General features: G+C 44.9%; 1 protein-coding gene across 1 annotated transcript; it reads right to left on the bottom strand.

Annotated features, from left to right (window-relative positions):
- Positions 1-4,807: 4,807 nt before the first annotated feature.
- LOC142057479 (interleukin-2 receptor subunit alpha-like) lies at positions 4,808-21,565 on the bottom strand. Its single transcript, XM_075093601.1, has 7 exons — positions 21,422-21,565; positions 9,622-9,807; positions 9,281-9,403; positions 8,734-8,973; positions 6,753-6,794; positions 5,760-5,807; positions 4,808-4,851 (listed from the first exon to the last, which is right to left on the bottom strand). Exons 1-7 carry the CDS (start codon positions 21,480-21,482, stop codon positions 4,808-4,810), a joined length of 744 nt encoding a protein of 247 aa, XP_074949702.1. The 5' UTR covers positions 21,483-21,565.
- Between the last annotated feature and the right edge of the window lie 465 nt (positions 21,566-22,030).

Genomic DNA, 22,030 nt, shown 5'->3' with positions numbered 1-22,030 from the left:
TTTGTCAGGTTTTTCAGTGATGCATTTACAGAGGTGAGGGAGAGATTCTGCAAGTCTTCGTGACTTCCAGGGCTGGGATCCGGCTCACTTATTGGGACATCTTATAGTAGGTATTTACACATGGGGGTAATTCTGCAGGCTGGGCACAAACAAATCGTGCTGCTTGGCTTCCAGCTGTCAGTGCGAAGGAGAACAGGCCTCGCGTAGGTCCTGTGTTGTAGCTTCCAGCCCTAGTAGATGTCTCTGACACCCCCGAGTGTCTCGGAGAGTGGCAGATACTTATCTTTAGGCAACCAGGTCAATCTGTAGGTGTTTGCATGCAAGCTGCTGTCTGAGCTCCCAGTAGAGTCAATGGACTAAATGGTTGATGTGGCCCATGGGGTCTGGAAAACTATTCAACCTGGCGGGGGGACACCTGCATTTGATAGCTGAGTGTCTCTAGACTCCACTTGTCTCCACTGTGATGGGACCACCTCACATGGAGACACCTATATGAAGGCACATATGATGTTGCTTTGCAATGTACAGGCAAATTCTGACACTGCAGACTTCTGGAAAAACACATTTTCGCACACTTGGGTTCTTGACCATGGTATAGGAGTATGTGTATTTCCACCCCTTGGGGATGGTTAGGATTAAGGGAGCTCCACTGCCCTTGGACTGTAAAAATCTGTTACTTGCTTCCATTATCTATTTTAGAGACATTGTTGCCAGAGATCATCTTGCCCAGATATTTTTAGTTTCCTCCTGCATTTTAAAGGTTAGCTGTGTGTCGTGGTTTAACCCCATCCAGCAACCAAGCCCCCCACTCCAGCCGCTCACTCACTGCCCCCAGTGGGATGGGGGAGAGAATTGGAAGAGTAAAAGTGACAAAACTTGTGGGTTGAGATAGAGACAGTTTAATATGTAAAGCAAAAAGCCGTGCACACAAGCAAAGCAAACCGAGGAATTCATTCACTCCCTCCCATGGGCAGGCGGGTGCTCAGCCATCCCCAGGACAGCAGGGCTCCATCAGCATAACGGTGACTTGGGAAGACAAACACCATCACTCCCAACGTGCCCCCTTCCTCCTCCTCCCCCAGCTCTATACGCTGAGCATGATGCCATATGGTGTGGGACATCCCTGGGGGCAGTTGGGGTCACTGTCCCAGCCATGTCCCCTCCCGGCTTCTTGTGCCCCCCCAGCTACTCACTGGTGGGGTGGGGTGAGGGGCAGAAAAGGCCTTGGCTCTGTGTTAACCCTACTCAGCAGTAACGAAAACATCTCTGCATTATCAACACTGTTTTCAGCACAAACCCAAAACGTGGATCCATCCTAGTTTCTATGAAGAAGATTACCTCTACCCCAGCCAAACCTAACACACTGTGACAGTACACGTGTGGTGTGAGCTTTAGCATGGGTCTTTGGAAAAAAACCTTCCTGTGACATGTTCCTGAGTTTGTCATTCCTTTTGTTAAAATGAGAGGTTAACAGAAAATAAATTGTGTGTTTTTCAAAGTTTAGATCAATAGCAAGAAGAACAAGTTGCATTTCAAACATCCAGAAGAATTTATCACTGTAGTTTATTAGTTGTTCCTTGCTGAGAAGATCAAATTCTACAAAATAAAAATATCAACCACCACATCTCCTGTAAAACCAGAGAGAGCAGCTGTGGAGAAAGCACAGCAGTGACAGCCACGGCCTCTTCTAGTGATGGCTTTTTGCTCCCAGGCTGTCTCCTGCTGATTCCCACTTGCTCTCTGTGTGTTGTATGGAAGGATCAAGCCTCAGACACAAACATTTCCCCAGAGGGCCAACAAGCCCTACCAAGAGGTAAAGTACAGCTTAACTGAGAGTTATAGCTTCCTGAGAAAATATGTACGCAGCTCCTAGGCTGGAGGTGACCTGGGTTCAGACTCTGTATGTAGACATTAATAGGTAGGAAAATTAAACCCCATAATAGTTGTCCAGTCTGTAACCCACTATTGCTTACTGGTCCCTTACCAGCCCTGTGCCTCCCTTAATTTCCAAGAAACAAGGACAAAATATGGAGAGAAAAAACCCCTGAGCCAACCTGGCTAGGGAAAGGAGGAAAAACCACTGGAGCAGTAGGAGGCATATGACTTTGCTCTTGTTATCTGCATAAAAATGTGCGTGCTAGGAGTAGATGAAATATTAGCCTTCTCCAGTGAAATGCCCTGAGCAGAGCAAGCCATGCCAGCCTAACCACAGCTCTTAACAGAGGTGTGTTAGCAATAAGTAATGTGCGTCGACCAAATGAAGCAGGGGAGCTTAGTACCAGTGCTTGCAGCCCTCAGAGCAGCTGCAGGTGTGAAAAACTATCATCTATCACGTAAATACAGATTGTTGTTTGCTCCAATACAAAACAACAGCATGTAATAGGCCATTACACATCCATCTTTATAAAGATACACAGTACACTAAGTCCTATTCCAACAGGAATAAAAAGAGCCATGGGAAGTTTAAATATCAAAGCTATGGAGTGAGAAAAACTCAACAGGAATACAAACCAGTAAATCAATGACACATGCACTCTGTCGCAAAATAGAAAACTACACTAAGATCTCACGTCTCCTGAATTGTAAGGAAGGGATTCATCCATTCTGCTTTTGTCATATGCCATGTAAGCATCTATAGCTAATCTGATCAATCTGGGCATCATTTAGAGTCAATGGAGAGAAACAAGTGCCTTTAGACCATAAATCATTTGGCGTGTGTGTATATCTATATGTGTGTGTGTAGATATATATGTATGTATGTGGCATAAATAACTAAATATGCACATACAAGCAGGGTGAGATGAACTACTCAAAGGACTTTTTCCTCCCCATTGCCTGCCTCAGTCATAGCTGCTTGCAATTTGTCAGATGAACCCCACCCTACCAGGCTAAGCATGGCTAAAAAGAGCCAGTTCAGGCTTCACAAATTCCTGATAATATAAGTACATGTCAAGTGTTGTGCATGCTGAGTCTGTCCTCAAACGCTTTTCTTTGGTGCTCTGCGGTTACGAGAGGAGCTGTCGAATTAATCGACTGCCGCAATCTGCAGCATCCTTTCCTGAGCCGGAGGAATAATGTAGTAACTGATGTGGAAGGGGCCAGTCCAAAACAATTGCAAAGAGGGGGGTGATGATGAGTGCATGTGTATACTGAACCATGAGGGCATCCAGCAAGATTTTCACCTTATGTGCAGAGGTTAAATGGGTTTAATTTCATTTTCCAACAGTGTGAGGAGGAGAAAAATGTGACTGTGCTTGACCCATCTGGGTAGGGAAGGGACAGGGGCCATCAGGTGTCCAGCATCTCTCTCTGTGGGGAAGGTGGTGCGGGGGTTGTAACGACGGCGCCATCATCTAACGTGCTTGGGCGAGCGGTCCATATGTATGCCTGGTCGCCTGGGAGAGGCTGCAGTTACATCAGCAATACATCTGCTATATGGGAGGAGGAGGAGAAGTGTTTCTGCGAAGCAGTTTCAGGCAGGGCTCTTTCTTTCCCCGTCTGTCAATGATGGGGTGCACTCCCTCCACCCCTACTCGTAGGTGGAAAGTCACTCTGTCCTTAAGCGGTAGTATTTTCTGCCTCCTCGTATGTTAGAGTTGAGTGTCCATGGTTCCTCCTTGCTGGTACAGCCTCGTTGCTGGTACAATCTAGTTTCTTCTGTGGCAAAGCATTGATTTAATGAGTTTGGATCTGACCTCCGCAATTCCCTGAGGAGTCTTCTCTACAGGAGGAAAAAGACTTTACTACAGCTTGGGAAGAGGCAGGTTTTCTATGGCTTCTTCTATATTTACTATGAGAAACCACACGGTACTTTTCGCAGAAGACACCACTTAGGATCTCAGTTATTATTTCATCTGGTACTGGCTATTTCATCACTTGTTCCACCACAGGGCTGGTGAAATGTAGATCATTCTTGCCAATCTTTCATCTATCATATGCTCAGAAATCCCACAATGGCCCAGGCAATCTGCACCACAGTTAAACACCTTCACTAAAACCTGTTTCAAAGTGTTGTCGATGCTTTCTATAGCTTTATCCTATTGAAAACTGGCAAAAAAGCACTGCTGATGTAGTTTTGCAAGGTCCTCCTCCCTTTCGAGAAAAACCCCCATTCAGCGGAGAACCAGAGCCCATCAGTAATTAGTAAGATTAAAGGACATGGGGATGAGGATTAGTGAAGAGAGAGGAGAAAAGGAGAACTCCCAAGTATCAAACAGGGACTCCTTGGATTAACTAGGCTGGGGAGCTAGTGAACAGGAACAGCCTTTGTGCATCTCAGTGTAGTAATAGAAACAGCGAGGAGGCCAGACTAAAATAAGTCTGAAGTACAAAGTTGTCATGACACGACTGAGAAATAAGGGGGATGAAGGAAGAAGCATTACGTGGTCGTGGTGGCAGATGCTCCACCAGACTTCCCACAGGTTAGCCAGAGAGAAAAAGTCTGACTGCGTAATCTATCTGAAACCAATGTATTTGCATAATTAACCTTAATTTCCCTACAGGATTCATTTTCCACCCATTATTTGAACTGCCGTTCTCAGTTCCACAATGGCTGGGACAAAGCGTGCTTTTTGACTTCAAAAGCTCCGATTCCTCCTTTTCTTGTGCCAGTATTTAATAGCGGAACCAGACCACCGAAAATCCAGAGTCATTGCTTTAATACCAAAGAAGGTATTCAGCAGTCTAAGCAGTGCAATAGTGAGATGGCTGAGCCGGTTGATAGCTCCTCCACTGCTAGGGATATTTTTTTTTTAGATTTCACATTTTCCTGGTTCCATCCCACTTACCGTATTCTCTGCTTGGTGAGTCACACAAAGACAGCAGGAATGATAAGCAGAACAAAAAAGATAGCTGTTAAAGGAGGAAATCATCACAGTTAGCACCTGGTTTTATCTGTAATTATTGCAATTACCCCAACGGGGAGGAAGAGGCAAGACCTGGGATAGGGGCTTATCGTGTCCCTATGCCCAGAGGCAATAGTTCTTACATATTGCCCCACCGCTTTGCTCTCTGGGGCAGATAGGACCCAGCCAGAGAGAACCTCAGCAACTAGAGAGCAACCACGGGCAAATAACCTGGGACTACCGATGCTGCTGTCTCCGGCATAGTTTGCAATACTCCTCTTTCCCTTCCTTTATCTCACTCCATTTTTCCTCCTTATTATAATGTGCGCTACAGTTGTCAGCAGACTCCAGCTGGAGTCAAGAGCCCTTGTACAAAGTCTTGAGCATATGCACAGTAAACGACAATTTCTATTTTAGCAGCTAATTGTTGAATGGAAAATGGGGAAGGTGGAGAAGAGTGATCAGAGTGATCTAAATGCATCAGTTGAGCTGTGAGAAAATATTTTATTTGCCCATCCTTTTTTTACTCCTTTGAAAATGTGAAACACATCATTTAAATATTTACATTTTTCCTGCTTTTTCCTGTTGAAGTTATTCACTAAATTCACAGGAAGTCTCAGAGAAAGAATCTGAAAATTGTTTCATTTTAAAACTAGACTTTTGGTTGATCTATTTTCTTTTACCTCCCTTATGAGTCTTTGAAAACCTCTCTATAAAAAGCTTAAGTGCTTAAACAGTCTCTACACTTCCATTCCTGACTTCTCACCCAGTGCATGGGGATAGACGTGCCTTGCAGTAGAGTTATTAGCTCTAATAGCAGAGATGGATCTCTTTGGTAGAACAGCAATTTGAAAGGCAAAGTAACTGCTCTGGGGGATGGGGTGAGGTCTGAGTCCAATTAACAACACAGCATACCTGTCACTGGCAGTGTCACCGATGAGGAAAAGGATGGATGAGTCGAACCTACAAAGAGAGAGAAATTCTTGATTTTTGTATTGATTTGCTCTTCTGGTGATGAGCATCAAAGCAGTGATGAGGAGAGAGACAAGCTAGGTCTGACAGCTCTCCCTCTGCACAGCAGACTTAATAATTGCCAGTCTTATTTCTTGGTGATCAATAGCTGTTTCCAGCTTGGATATCAACCTATGTGCTGATCTGGTATCTCTTAATGGTGGGCATGAAGTGGACTGTATCTTCCAAGCAATGGGATTCAGCTAAGGTCTTTATTTCATTTGAGATTGGGAAGGATGACTTTCAAGGTGCCAAGCTAGGATTTGGAAACATCGCTTCAAAGAGGACTTCTTTTTTCCCCAGAATGTAACCCAAGACTTGCCTCATGCAAGAAATTAATTTAATTTCTCCCTTATCCTGAAAAGGAAGCTCTGAACTTCAGCCGGCATGACATATGGGCAGGTTTTTTACAAGAGGTCCTGTAAGAGTTGTGTCTTGATGAGTCTTTGTGCTGAATGCTGGGGTGAGAACTGAGAAAGGTGAGGATATTCCTTATCCAGCCCCATTAAAGACATCACATCATAACAAAGAGAAAGGCAGCATTTTAGGGGAATAAATATTTGGGTCACTAATTACAAAGACCTGGCCTTGCTCGGGTTTGAGTGTACTCTTGCAGGAAGCTGGAATTATTGTTCTGTGGAATTAAAGACCGAGATGGCCTATTTCATCAACCAGTCTCATGTTTTTCATACTCCGATTTTCAAAATTTCAAATATTTGTAACCTCTGACTATTCAATAGGTTGTATCATTTTCTGGGACTGGTATGTTGATGGCTTAGTTCCATCATAGCAAGAAGTTCCTTCATCCTGATCGTACCAACTGAAACTATCAATGGAGAAGAAGTGACTGTCCAGAAGGAGGAAGAAAGAGCAAAGAGCAAATTGTGACTGCTGTACCTGGAACACTCTGAACTGGGCACCACAGGGAAACAGACAGGTCTGTGAAGGAGAGAAAGTCCTTTGTTAATGCTGAAATAGTGTGTCCAGTCAGCAAGGTGATCCATTCTTACAGTCCGAGCAGCAACAAGAGGCAACGATGGTGAAGCGCCACCTGAGAGGCCACTCTGCAGGCAAAAGGGCCTGCCCAGACCATCCTGTTCTACCACTTGGCCTGGTACCACAGGGGCTGGTGTTCATCTCACCTACCATTACGTAGATGTGGCCTCTGAGATAGTCACCTGGGCTCTGCTATGGTCACTGGGGAGAGTCAAGCAACAAGGGTGCAATTCATCTCACACTAAAATGGACTTGTGAAATGGGCCAGATAACACGGCACCATTGTCGTGGTTTAGTTGCAACCAAGCACCACGCAGCCACGCACTCAGTCCGAGTGTCCCCCCCCTTCCTTCTTCTTCCCCCAGCTTTATATGCTGAGCCTGATGCCGTATGGTATGGAATATCCCTTTGGCCAGTTGGGGTCAGCTGTCCCGGACGTGTCCCCTCCCAGCTTCTTGTGCACCTGGCAGAGCATGGGGAGCTGAAAAAGTCCTTGACCAGTGTAAGCGCTACTTAGCAACAACTAAAATATCTCCGCATTATCATCACTGTTTCCAGCACAAATCCAAAACACAGCCCCATACTACCTGCTACAAAGAAAACTGAGTCTATCCCAGCTGAAACCAGGACAACCATCAACACCTATTCCTCTCTGTTGGTTTTAAAGGCAGTCCAGCTCAGATGTGGGCATCTATGCAGTAGATGTTTCCAGTTCTGCAAGATTCATTTGCCCTTAAAGGCCCAATTACTTTCGAAAAGCAGTTTTTTCCACGCTCTGTTGGTAGGAAAAGTCATCTTGTGTTGACCTTGCATTGGCCCTCACCTCTGTAAAATCCAGCCCACAGCACTCCCCTACCTCAGAGGAGGTCTGAAGGTAATGAAAGCCTGAGGGCTGTGGAGTTGCTGGACATCTGGGTCCTTCCACCTGCAACAGCTCTGCCTGCCACTCAGAGAGGGCCCAAGGCCCTCAGTGCTATCACAGAGGCTTGGGAAAGGGGCTCTGTTTTCTTGCTGCATATTGTACTCATTCATTGTAGAGTTAGAGGTGCCATCAGAAAAGGTAAGTAATTTGGGTGGGGTACAAAGGGTCTTATTTTTCTTGGCATTAACCCAACTAAAGGCATAAAAGCAAGAAACAGAGGTTCTGCAGCCTCAGTTGAGAACCCTACTGGCTCCCTGAGCAGTGAAACTCAAGCTGCCAGACCACAGTGGTGCATGTCCTGTTGAATCTGGGTCCATAAGGACTACAGTGAAATACTGGTGGGCTTTTTGCTGCCTCTTTGTTCAAAACAGCATCCTGGCTGTTAAATTAAGAACTGAGCCACATCACTCTGTTTAGCTATGGACTAGCTAAACTCTGTGTCCTAAAACCCTGAGCAATCATGAAAGATGCTTAGATATGCCTTTTGGAATACCTTACCATAAAGTGACAACAGATGACCTATAGCTTCCAGGAGGAAGAAGGAAACAGAAAGGCTTTATTATACTATTTTCTTCCCGGTATATGACAGTGTGGCTCTATCTGCTCTCAAATTCCTGCAATTTTGCAGTTTGTATGAAAGGCCACCCAAGACAAAGTAGGAGGTAGCTATGTCCTCCCCAGGGATGCCATTCCCATCAGAGATGACCTCTCCATTAATGTCAGAGCCCTGAGGCGGCTGATTTCTCCATCCCAAACCCCAAGCAGGTTGTTCCCTGAGATTGATTTGCTGAGCTGGGGAGTCTGGACTCTGTACGAACAACTCATGATGACAATGTGATGCCAAAGCAGCCATCTTCAGGGCATGGTTTACGAGACATGGTAGTGTTGGGTTGGCGGTTGGACTTGATGACCCTAGAGGTCTTTTCCAACCTTAATGATTTTACGATTCTATGATCTCACCTGGCTCAACAGTCTGTGGCAGCTGCTTGTCGCTGCTGTCGCTGCTGTCATTGGTGCATCGCAGGTTCATGGAGGTCCAGATGATTTTGTCATTCACCTTCTGGCACCTGCGGGTGCCAGAGGTGGGGGGCCGCTTATCATAACCGCTCTGGCATTTGAAATGTAATACTTGCCCCACGTAATACTGTTTGTTCGGCCTTAAGGAAGCATGTGGGATAGTCTTGGGAGGACCACAAAAATCTGTGGGATGACAAGGCAGCACATGGTTAAAGCAGACAGATTTTACCTACTGCATTTATTCTTGAAACAACATGATTTGTATTCTCACAAAATATAGACAAGCAGGATATACCAAACCTTCCTAATTCTTTGTTAGGATATAAGATACTCATTTGCTTACACGATATCACTTGTTCAGCCAAGATATTATAGCAATTGTTCCTTTTCTCTGTCTGGCAAAATAATTAAAAACTACTTGTCATTCTTACACTGCTTCCCTGGAAATCAGTGGGAGAGGTGTTACAGTAATGAATGGGCTCTTACTTACCTTTCTGGTCAAACTCTGGAAGGTTTTCTCTCTTCTGGGGTGCAGGGCTCTGTGTTTTTCTTTCTGATGTCTGCGTAAAACCTAGCTTCATCGTGGGAGCCGTTGACAACAAAATTTTCTTATCTGTGGGAGAAGTTATATCTGCTGAATTACAGAGGGACGAATAGCAAAGCAAAACCAGAGCACCCAAACTTTTAGAGGCAGGATAGAATTGTTGCAATTTCTAATTTGCAAAGGTAAGTGCAATGGACCATTTGTTAGAGCAATGCCCAGGTGTGTCTTATACTAACTCATTAGAAAAACACTTCTGCAAGTGTGGAAAAAGGACAATAACCACTTACCAATGCATTCAAATTTCTTGTAGATCCAAGAAGCATCCTGCTCTGTTCTCTGACACTGAATTCCCTCATAATGGCCACTTCTTCTCGTGTAGCCACTGTCACATTTGTAATACAGTTTGGTCCCCAGTGGATACGTTTCAGCAGTAACATCAGCAAATTCGGTCTTTGGAAGAAGTGGGCATTCTTCTGCAAACAGAAAGCCTGAGAATCAGGACAGCCTGTGCATCTACCTTATTCACTGAGGACTTCCCACAACTTTCTGTCTTATCAATACCAGATCATACTCAGAGCTCAGTGAACTAAGTCTAATTCTGCTCCCAGCCACAGGGGCTGAAATCACAGCTGAAGGATGAAAGTGGATGTCATGAAGGGAACATGAGGGTAGCAAAGCTTTGTTCCTTGGATTGTCTCTAAGCCAAGGAGGTGTTCTGAGCATCTGACAAAACTATTAGTTATTTTAAGCAAACAGTTTTTATTTTAGTTTTAGAACAATCCCACCTTCTAAAGCCTTCTCCACATTGGAGCTAGGTGTTGCCATTGATTTTATAAATATAGATTTGTTCAGGATGCAGAAAAATCCCTTGGGAGTGTCTCCACCAGGTGAGGAGAAGCCTGTACTTCTCTACACTTTTTTACTTAGGAAGGGCTGATTTGATTCCCTTGTGTTTCTTCTAGGAGAAAGGATGCTGGAGGAAGGATGTTCTGCAGCAGCTGGGAGTGGTGATGGGAAGCACCAGCCCTATCTGCCTGCTCCTGCCCCTGCTGCCTGAAGCAGGCAGTCGAGCCCTTTCCTTCTGCACCCAGCAGATGGGCAACATGAAACGCTACCAACAATTCCATAATGAAGCTGTACACGATCATATGGTAGAGCTGCTGCCTGCACCAGTGAGGCATAATAAGCAAAACTAAGCCATTAATAGTTGCAATCATCTATAAGCAAACATTGGAAAGGGGAGTAGACTCTCAGGTCTGTCTGAGCACACCAAAGAGCAACTTACTGTGAAATAAGTTCGCAAACCTAAATATAACCTGTCCCAAAACAAGGACGTGAAGTGCTGTGTCATCAGAAAATCACATCTAAATATACTTCTCAATCAGTTTGAATGAATTAAGCTAGATCATTTCAGCGCACTTGAAAACCCCACTGAAGCTGAGCTGGAGACCCAGAAGTTGATAAAAGCACTTGTTAATGATTAAAGGCCTACAGGCTGAGAAATTCAAATACATAACAGGCTGGTTGCATCTGGGCTGGCATTCAGGATCTTTGGGTGCATGATCTATGGCCGTTTATGCTTATGCATAATAGTAACAGAGATTATGAGTAAAATTTGTTAGTCATCATGTCTTCACATTTTCTGCACCCATAATCATAGAATCATGGAATCACAGAACGCTTTGGGTTGGAAAGGACCTTAAAGATCATCTTGTTCCAGCCCCCTGCCATGGCCAGGGACACCTTCCACTAGACCAGGTTGCTCAAAGCCCCGTCCAACCTGGCCTTGAGCACTTCCAGGGATGGGGCACCCACAACTGCTCTGGGCAACCTGCTCCAGTGCCTCACCACCCTCACAGTGAAGAACTTCCTTATGCCTAATCCAAATCCACCCTCTTTCAGTTTAAAGCCATCACCCCTTGTCCTATCACTACCTGCCCTTGTAAAGAGTCCGTCTCCAGCTTTCTTGTCGGCCCCTTCAGGCACTGGAAGGCTGCTGTAAGGTCTCCCTGCAGCCTTCTCTCCTCCAGGCTGAACAACCCCAACTCTCTCAGCCTGTCCGAATAGGAGAGGTGCTCCAGCCCTCGGGTCATCTTCATGCTCTCCTATAGACTCACTCCAACAGGTCCATGTCTGTCCCGTGCTGAGGGCCCCAGAGCTTGACTCAGCACTGCACGTGGGGTCTCATTGGAGCAGAGGGGCACAATCACCTCCCTCGCCCTTCTGGCCATGCTGCTGGGGATGCAGCCCAGGATACAGTTGGCTTTCTGAGCTGCGAGCAGACATTGCTGGGTCATGTTGAGCTTCTCATCACCCAACACCCCCAAGTCCTTCTCCTCAGGGCTGCTCTCAATCCATCCTCTGCCCAGTCTGTATTTGCATTTGGGATTGCCCCAACCCATGTGCAGGACCTCGTACTTGGCCTTGTTGAACTTCACAAGGTTCACATGGACCCACCTCTCAAGCCTGTCCAGGCCCCTCTAGATGGCATCCCTTGCCTCCTGCGTGTCGACCACACCACACAGCTCGGTGTCATTGGCAAACTGAGCATGTACTCAATCCCACTGTCCATGTCACCAACAACTATGTTGAACAGTGCCGGTCCCAATACCGACCCCTGAGGAACACCACTTATCACTGGACTTTCCTTGGACATTGAGCTGTTGACCGCAACTCTGAGTGTGACCATCTAGCCAATTCCTTAACCACCAAGTGGCCCATCCATCAAATCCATGTCTTTCCAACTTAGAGACAAAGATGTCATGTGGGACAGTGAGAAATGCTTTGCCTAATTAATGCAGCTTTAGCAACCAGCAAGAATGGCCGTGAAAGGCCTTGAGTGCCTGATAGTTGTTCATCATCTGGCGTCTGCCCTTGACTGACGAAGTGCCACCTTCTTGAAAGAAAGCCATGCCTTGCCGACGGCAACCCAATCAGTGACTCTCAGACCCAGTCCTGCAATGCCTCTCTTTCAAAGCCACCCACCATTTTCTCACTTTAATATTTTATGCCCTTTTTACTTTTCATTATCTTGCCGCTTAGTAAAAGTCACAAAGTTTGAGGAAGGCAACAATGAAAAGTATTTTGAGTGGCTTAACAGCTAAGCTGTGTAAGGGGTATTTTAATCCCCTTGTATCTTTGTGTTATCAAAGGATTTGCCTTGTAAACTACATCAGACTGTGGCTTTGAGAGAAGCAACTGTACCCGAAATAGTTAACCACATGGTTTACCACAGACTGTCAGGGTGATTAAAATTAAAGAGTTATCAGATTAGCAGCAAGTTGAGATCATGTACTCTCACTTTCCCTGAAAGCTAAAAGCATGTTTCCCTCAAGACTTCAAAAGCCTCTTTGAAGCAGATTGCAGATCTGAATCTCAGCATGAGGCACTCAAACCTACAACTCTTTAGTCTCTTCTTAAGAAAACCCACAGCATTTAGCCTACTCATCATAAAGGGCAACTGTTGCTTTAATTGATGATCAAATGAAGTTAGGGTTCTTCTGAACCTGCACACACCAGACAAGGACTGTGAAGAAATGGTGCACACAGGTGACAGCGAGCAATACCTGTCAGGTTGGCACTCTTGGATCAACTCACCCACATTGCACCTGGGTCTCATGCAACACTCCTAGGATCCAGACTTTTCAGTTCATCCACATCACTCAAATTCCTGTCTTCTCACATCTAAACCACTGCAGTATCCACTTCTTTGGCCTTTACAGCCATATTCCTGTCTCTGATCCAGAAATCATTTGGAAAGATGAATTTCCTAGGTCTCATTGTGACCTTCTGTTTGCTTCCCTCTGTTGACTTCTAAGTGCTTCATTGTCACATCAAATTTTTTGCTCCCATTTTTAAGAATCTTCTCCTTATCAGCCATCATAACTGTTCAAAACATTGGCTTTTCTTCCCAAGCTAGACCTCCTTACCAACATGTTTGATATCAAAGTCACCAGTTTTGGGGTGTGTTGTTGTACCAGTTGTCACACTGGGAGGAGCTGTGCGTGAATATGGATGTTTGAAGACACCTGTTCCCATTATTCCTCTTCACTGTCTTTAAGTATCTTATATATCTTCAGAGGTGTTTTTCTTTAAGTGGTCTTTTACCCATCTTTCAAGAACAGGTAGGTACCCAACATGCTGATCAGTATGACTTCCACACTTTCTTGCCTTACACTGGGATCCTAAACTTCTCTTTGTTAGCTATTTGTACCAAGTCTAATGAGCCCTAGCTATCAGCCAGGACTCCAGGCATTGTGGCGGTAGATTTGGTAATAACTCATGATAACCACTACACAGTCAGTGAAGTCTGTCTGAGAATGGAAGCGATAGTTTGGCCATCAAACCCAGAAGAGCTCCCAGCGATATGACATTTAGCAGCCTCACAGGTTCAGGCTAATTGTTATATTCAAACCCCTGTCAGAGAAGAATAAGAATCCCCCAAATCTGCAGAAGCCATAGGTGGTGGCCTATAGGTGTTCAAGGGTCTTTCATGGCACCAGACCTCTCAGGACAGTGTGGGAAGGCTGTGCAGAGAGGCAGCAGACCTGGTGAGGTCTGGATCATATTGCCTACACAGAATGACCTGTGGAGTGGATCAACCCTAGAACTTCATTCAGTCTTTGTGCCCAAGGAAACTGCATGATTTGCCCCTAAAAAATCAACATCCCTGCCATGTGTGTGATAAAAGAGCCGAGGGATGGGAAGAAGCCAGAAAACTAGGGAATGGCAGTGTAGATTTAATCCTTGACTGATTTCTGACTTTTTACATTTTTACAGGAGATTAACTTTGCCTTTTTTTGCTGTTTTGCACCTGGTTGGGAATTAGTCTGTCAATTCATTTGAGCTGGTGTGATAGGAAAATATAAATCCTATAAAAGGCCAGCACACCTAGGCATAATGTGCCTCGCAGTCTCTGGTGGCCCACTTTCGCACAGCCCAGCTTTCCTCTAAATTCTGCATCCACCCACAGCTGCTCCAGGGCTATGCTCCTGCTAGTATTGGTTTAAAAGACTGCCCTCACATGACCTTCAAATCTCCTCTTGGGGTTTTGTTTGCCTCCTCGTTTTCCCTCCCACACCCTCCAATCCTCCATCCCATGACAATGTGCTGTGTGTCTTTATATCCTTCTCTTTCAGTCCCGATGTCTTCTGTCCTCCCTTTCATTCATTCACAAGCTTCATCAGTGCCCACCTGCCATTCTCATTTCCTACACCCCAAAAGTGCCCTGTTACTCCATTTCTTTGCACTTAGAAGTACCACCATGATGTACTGAAATGGCCCAAACACAAAGGTTGGTGTAATTATGTTCATGGTATTTAGCGCTGCTATAGGTTGCAGAATTGCTAGAATCCAGAGCTCTCCTATGGCAGTTGGGAATCTGCATTTCACAGAATCCCAGACTGGCGGGGGCTGGCAGGGACCTCTGGAGCTCACCCCGTCCCACCCCCTGCTGGAGCCGGCACCCCCAGAGCAGGGGCACAGGGCCGCGTCCAGGCGGGGGGTGAATGTCTCCAGGGAAGGGACCCCACAGCCTCTCTGGGCAGCCTGTGCCACTGCTCTGGCACCCACACAGGGAAGGGGTTTGTCCTCATGTTCAGGTGGAGCTTCCCGTGTTCCAGCTTGTGCCCATTGCCCCTTGGCCTGGCGTTGGGCACCGCTGAAAAGAGCCCGGCCCCATCCTCCTGACACCCACCCTTCAGGTATTTATAAGCACTGATGAGATCCCCCCTCAGCCTTCTCTTCTCCAGGCTGAACAAGCCCAAGTCTCTCAGCCTTTCCTCATATGGGAGATGCTCCAGTCCCCTGACCATTTTCGTAGCTCTTGCTACTTGCTAATTTCTCCTCATAATTGTGGATTTTTGGTGTGTACAGCGTCTCTGGAAATTTTGGAACCAGTTTCAGATATTATCATATAGGGGACGGAGACGTGCCCTTGGAATTAGGAGGATACTAGTGAATTCAGATGATAAACATCTGTGAAGCATAAAAATTTAAAAGTAGTCATTGCATCCTCTGGTGTGCTCCCAAAATTAAGTTCGATAAGATTTCTGAGACCTGCACGCCACTTCTTGTCATCTGAGCCACAAGATAGGTGGGATTCCTGCTATTCCTGCTTAAGTAATGGTATCTGATGCCATCTGAGGTGTCTTAGGGCATCTGGGACGTCCACATAAGCTGTCAGATAGCACACAGGAGTTATTGGAGGCTGGTGCCAGGCAGAATGCCCTGCCACACTGCCTTTTGTGAGTTCTTTGCCATGTGCTAAATAAAGCTTAACTGTTTTTGCTTACCCTCAGCATCTAGCATCGTTATTTAGGCTTAGTGGAAAGAAACCCACTAGCTAAATCACCATCACTTCTTTCAGTCCTTGGGTTTTTTCCCTGAAGTTTCCCATTCAAATATGTCACTGACCCAACACAAAACTGCACACATTATCTGTGCTGGCAGTATTAGGATTTATGAAGCTGCTGTCCTGCCTATTTCTCTTCCATGTCTGAGTTGGCAAAGCAGTGTTAGACAAGGCATCAGAACATGCCTTTTACCCAGAAGTGAATGGGGAAAATTTATAACAGGTATTTTTGGTATTAGAGAAACACAGACAGTGAGTCATGCCTCGAGAACATAAACTCAGAATTTCCTCTGTCATGTCACTGTGTGTCACCAGCACTAACATTATTCTGATGTCAGGTTAAAACAGCAATTTTCCCCTAAACACAGAGGCAGTAAGATGGGATCAGTAGGAAACTGGCTGTGCTGAAGATCTGGGTAGAAACAGTGGAAGAAACCAGGCGCTTTGCACACCTGCCCAGGTCAGAGATGAGGAGAGCCTCTCCCCAGAGATACCAAGAAATCAAACCATGCCAAAATGAAGACATTTCCCCAGATGTGCCTGAAAAGCTAATTCAGCCCTGGAGGTTCATATGCTGTCTGAAACTCTGTGCTCTCTAAATAGAGCATGTCTCTTGAAGATGAAACTGTTATGGGTGAAGAGAAGGAATTGATACTGGCAACTGGACTGAAATGGTAACGAACTTTTTCTAACTTCAAAACTTATTCCTGAAGGGTCCGTTAACAAGCTAGCTACAGCTCTGCCTGCTTCTTTCCCCTCCAGTTAATGTCATTTATTGTCTATGTGGATTTGTAAACTGGCAATACATCACAGCTGTGGGGCTGGGGTGCAGACCTGAAGTTTATGGTAATTTGCCTGTGAGGTTTTGATTAGCTATACTGTAGATTACACAGAGATTATCTCACAAAGTCATCTGAGTAGTAATGAGTCTGCAATTTAAGTGACAGAAATACAATGCAGATGAAATCACCAGGCACAAGATTTAATGCAAACAACGATGGAGGGCAGATCACCCTTATGGGGCAGGAGATGGGTTTTAATATTCCCAGCAGTGGAGAAGAGGCATGTTCTGTTCCAAGGACTAGGCAGTTCGATGCCTGCTCAGTTTGCTGTACTAGAAGATGTCTCAGTTAGAAAGACAGTGCAAGATAAACTGGAATATGAACCAGCAGGAGTTGTCCATTAACTCTTTGTAGGACCATAGAAAATTAGGTTTGGGAGAGACGCACTTCTATTATCTCTTGGGTTAATCATGCTACCCAGCTGTTTGCCATTGACCCAGGCAGTGGAATCTAATGAAAAAAAAAAACAAAAAAATCCATACTTTGCAAGGCTAGAATTGGTTTGACAGCGGCCTCATCTTTCACATGCTAAGCATAATGTAGCCCCATGAACCTACCTTCTTAGCTCCTTTGGTAAGAAGTGGAGTTGGGCAGACCTCTCTAGAGGATAGCAGACACCTAACCTGAGTTCTCCAAGCAACGCTTAAAGGTACTGCTCCTTTTTTATGTGTAGAACATTTTTATGGTGGAAGACCATTCTTACATGCTCACAGCAATAATTAGTGTGGTTTAGCTAATGCATTGATATCATTTTAAAGCTCACTTTGCTGTAAGTTCCCAGCAAAGCAGTCTGCAGATGTTGTTGTATCTTCTGCTGACTCAGATGTTTCTTGACTGAAGATCTGTCTCCCCTCCTCCTAAACACAATTATCCCCCTTCATCACCAACTCGCTCCTGTTTTAAGGCATGGACCAAGTCCCACCCAGCTGACAAAAAGCAGACATTTCAATTCCTTGTGTAGTCACTAGAAAGACATTTACAGGACATGACTCATTGCACCCTTGTCTGCAATCTGGTAGATGAACTGTGCCCTGAAAGTGCTGCTTTCTCTCCCCTGGCTATGAAGGGGGTCCACAGGTCCAGCTCGATGGATATGATGGTGCGGACAGCGGAGGTTAAGCGAGACGAATCACGCGCCTGCCCTGGCAGGGAGGCTGGGGTGGGCAGTTGGACTGCAAAGGTGGAACTGGAAGAGGGAGCATTAGGAAAGAGGGAGAGGGTTTCCTAAGGCAGGGAGAGGGAAGAAAATTAGCCCAAGCACAGTGCGCTGCCTAGAAAATGTACGAAGTGGAGAATGGGGAACATTTGTTTTTCTTATTCTGTTGTTTCTGGGTGTTTATAACCTTCTTGGTTCTGTGGTAAAGCCACAGAGCTCAAACTCTTTAAAGGCAACCACTGCGAACGGTAAGGTAGCAGAACACAGTGTCTGGTTTTGAGAATATTGCATGTGAAAGCCTTGTTTTGGTGTGTGACATTTGGGTTTTGAATAGGTTTGGCTACATTTTTGCTTAAATCTGTGACTTCAGTAACACCCGCCTCTTCGGTATTTTCATCTAAAGGGAAAAACACATTACTGAGAAAGAAAATTGGCTTTTTAAACAGCAGCAGAAATTCAGATCCTTTTCTCTGGCTGGGACTTTCTGAGCCTTGCCTTTTGTTGGGTTAGAAGGGCAGTAGAGAATATCCTCCCTGAAAATAATTGAACTGGATGACAAGCATGTGTCCCAGTGCTGGGTAACAATGACAGGTTGATTTCAGGTGTGGCTTTAGGACTCATCTCATTTGACTTGTGGCCTTAGAATGGAAGTGGTCATTGAACTTTTCACTGCAGCTCTCAAGAGTGGGATGGAAATTAGTGTTGATGATTTTTCTGACCTTGTAATGCATGAAACATTTTTCCAAATGCAGAGGGCTGTATATTCTTTATCTCGGGGTTCACAAATGGAGAACGTAAAGAAAAAGCAGCAGCTGACAGAGTGCTGCTACCATGGCAGGGCTGAGGAACAGGGAGTCAAGTGAAGAAAGTCATGGAAGGACTTTGGAAATGTGAGTTTTGAAGAAGCATTGGAGGAGATGCAGCAAAGACTCAGTAAGCCAGGATGTTCCAAGATTCAGGGCCAGGGTCAGGAGATGGAAGCCATGGGCAGAAAACACCCAAAAGCTGGGCTTTGAAGATATGACTAATGCAACGGGAAAAACAGGAGAGACAAGGGTGAACACCAAGGAAGAAAGCAGGGAGACCAAAATTGCAACGCTCTGAAGGCAATAGTGAGCAAAGTCAAAGGTAGTGGCTTTCTAGCAGTAGCTAAAGAGTAGATTATTTTTTTTTTTGCTGTGATAAAAGGGAAAGACATAACATCTCATCTCTGATGAGGTGGGGAGAAGATTTCTCCATCTGAAGGCAGAAGCAGATACTGCAGGATCTCTGTCGGTTAACAGCTGCTTTTCCTCAGCAGGATCACAATTTTTAAACAATTTTTTTGTAAACAATTTTTTTTTTATTGTAGCTGTGTTTTGTGCACTTTGATGCTGGAGGCTACTGTAGGTGGAAGTTTTATAACGGTATTTGCTCTCTAGCTGACCTTACAAGAAACACTTGTACGTGTTTGACAACATTAATTTATTCCGCATTGCATTTTAAATCCATGGGAGCGAGCGCTAATATGCAAGTATAATGGGAAAGAAAATCCTCTCATTTAAATGACTGAGATCTGGTACCCATCTTGTGTGAATGAAATTCAGTTGAATGAAATTCTTTCTTTTGTGAGTTTTAATCCTTTCCAGGTTTAACTTGCAAATCTATTCAGTGTATTCCTGAAGATGAATAGCAAGACGGAAAGGTCGTAGGGGCACAGACCAGCTTTTTATCTCATATTTGACCCTTACTAGTTTACTTCAAGCCTCATCCCTGCCTGCAGCATCTAGGCAGTGCTGCTGTGTGGAGTAAACGAGATAAATGTGAAGGTCTTCACCAGAAAATCAGCATTTCTCTTATCCTCTTTAGCACTAAGGTGTAGTTTGATTTTTACTAAATGAACGATCATCACTTGCCTTAGTTTCCCCAGATGCATATCAGAGGACGTTGCCCTCTCAGAGCGCATTGCGATCTATCAGTGAAACTGTTCTGTGAAACAAATGGGGTTTTATTTTCTTTTCCCCCTAATATTTATCCTCAATTGTGCATCTTGCCAGAAACCCTCTTGCAAACAACATCTATGGCAGGTTCTATTTACAAAACAGAACGTGCGGTGCTGGGATGAGCTGAAAAGGCTACGGCAAAAGAGTAGGAATAGCACTGTATGTATTGCGTTGCTTTTTGACCAGTCTGACCTAGGCTCTTTCCCTTGTTTTTTGCTTATGTCTGTTCCAAGGTCTCCTTGTTGATCACCCTAAGGAATTAAGAACAATACGTCTTACAGGCACAATACTTCAGGCATCTCTACAATAAAAACCCTTAATTGGCTAAAGGTGGTGTTTCTACCTTAGCATATTATCTGCAGGGAGAAATTAAAAATATATATGTGAATATTACATTTACACATTGGTACAGATATTTTGTGTTGTATTGAAAATAAACACAGGAAGCTGAGGAAGGAAAAACTTCATGGTACAGTGAAGAATGCGATGCTACGCATTTATTCATTCATCAGAGAATTAAATCATATCAAATTGCAAAAAATGCAACTGCTCTAACGCCCCTCAATTTTTTCCAAAAACCAGAAAGATTTCTGATAAATGAGACTTGCCAGCAAGAAATCTCACAATGTGTCCCAGGCACAGTAATACAGAAAGTGTGATATAGGGGACTTGACTCATCCCAGAACCGATCCTATTTACATATCTCTGGCTGAACTTCTCGCAGCGATGCTCTTGCACACAGTACTTGAACGCTTGCCGTGGGCAGTGGCACTTCATTTGGCAATGAAAATGCCCAGTGAAGGAAAAGGTACAGCATTTACTGGCAAAACACTTTAACGAGAAGAACATCACCTGGGGGTTAATTTTCTGTGAAGGTACTTCCTGCATTAGTGAGCTAGGTTGTAAGCGACACAGTCTTCCCTTGAGATGCCCTGTGCCCAGTAAAATTCACAGCCCTGCTAGAGCTGATCCATTAGCAGTTACAGTACCGTTGCACCTGAGAAGCCACCTCAGGCTGTATCTCCTCATGCCTCTCAACCTGGACATCACCAGCAGATATAGAATGAAATATCACATTTATGGAGCACTGAGAATGCAAGATATTCTTTTTTCCCCTCTGAACAAAGCAGTTTAAATTCAAATATGCTAATATATCACCAGACCATCAGTGCACACACTTGCCACAATAAATAAGCCAAATAAAGCGGTATCACAATTTATAAATTTGTAAAATTATGCTGAATGGATTAGCTGCCTCCATTCACAGTTTACAGGCACTGCTGCCTGGGAGGCGTGGCTGAAAGAATACTTGGCATCTATTGTACCCATAGCGAACTTGGATGGTACCTTTTAACTAATAGTCTTGCTATCAATTTTACCTATAGAGGTACTGACATTTCAGTGCCTCTTTTTATATGTCCAGAAGTTACGTGCAAAATGGAAAAAAAACAAATTCAAAGAGCTACCGAAGGTGCACAAGGCTGCTTTGATCTGCCCACTGTGCCAGCGATGGGTTGGAGGATACATACATTACTCAGACAAAAAAAGTACCCCATTGTGCTCTGGATCATCTGCAGTTAATGGTTTGTGGGCACAAACCCCATTTCTCTCATTTCCTTAGAATAATAAATTCCTTAAGCTCTTAACATCTTTTCTTACCTGAAAGGAGTCAGGATGTTGCGAACATCCTCCAGCAGCCACCACAAAAAAGCAAATCATATTTTCCCTCCCCAAAAGGCAGAAATAGTCTTTTACCTGGCTTGTTCCCCGTGACGGATCCAAACAAGAGCCACATCAAAAGGCACTTGAGCTCCATGGGACTTGTTCACATCTTTTCTCCGCAACACTGAGGATGGTGAAGTTTCTCGGAAGTGATGGGCTGGCGCCGACCAAGCCGATGAGCCATCTACTGCCTGGTTGGACTGGTGGGGAGCATCACCCTGCGTGCGCGGCAAGGACTTTGCTCTTTGGTCAGCAAGTCATCATTTTGCTGGCTGGCTCTGCAAGAGAGAATAAAGGCTGCTCTCGGTTCAGGTAGTAGCAGCTTTTATCCTGGAAATCAAACTTAATGCTCAGTGTGGCGGAGCGTGTTGTCGTGTGTAGGAAGTGGTTTGACACATCAGAGCTACTGACTCCAGAGCTGTTCCACTACAGCTGAGGTCAGTATAAGGGGGCAAGATTTGAGTGGGTTTGTGCGCTTGACCCCAAATCTGCGACTGGACAGGCATTTCAGAGGGACTGCCACTGTAGAATAGTTTTCGAGTATATGACAACGGACCTCAGACACCATCTGTGGGCTCTACCCACAAAGTAAAGGTCCCGTGGGGTACCGTTTTGGCTTTTTGGAGGTCCTCTGCTCAGGAT

This window comes from Phalacrocorax aristotelis, chromosome 1 (genome assembly GCF_949628215.1).
Source record: "Phalacrocorax aristotelis chromosome 1, bGulAri2.1, whole genome shotgun sequence".
NCBI classification, from domain to species: Eukaryota; Metazoa; Chordata; class Aves; order Suliformes; family Phalacrocoracidae; genus Phalacrocorax; species Phalacrocorax aristotelis.
Note: the sequence above shows the minus strand (reverse complement) of the source record. Positions and strands in the feature narration are given on the sequence as shown.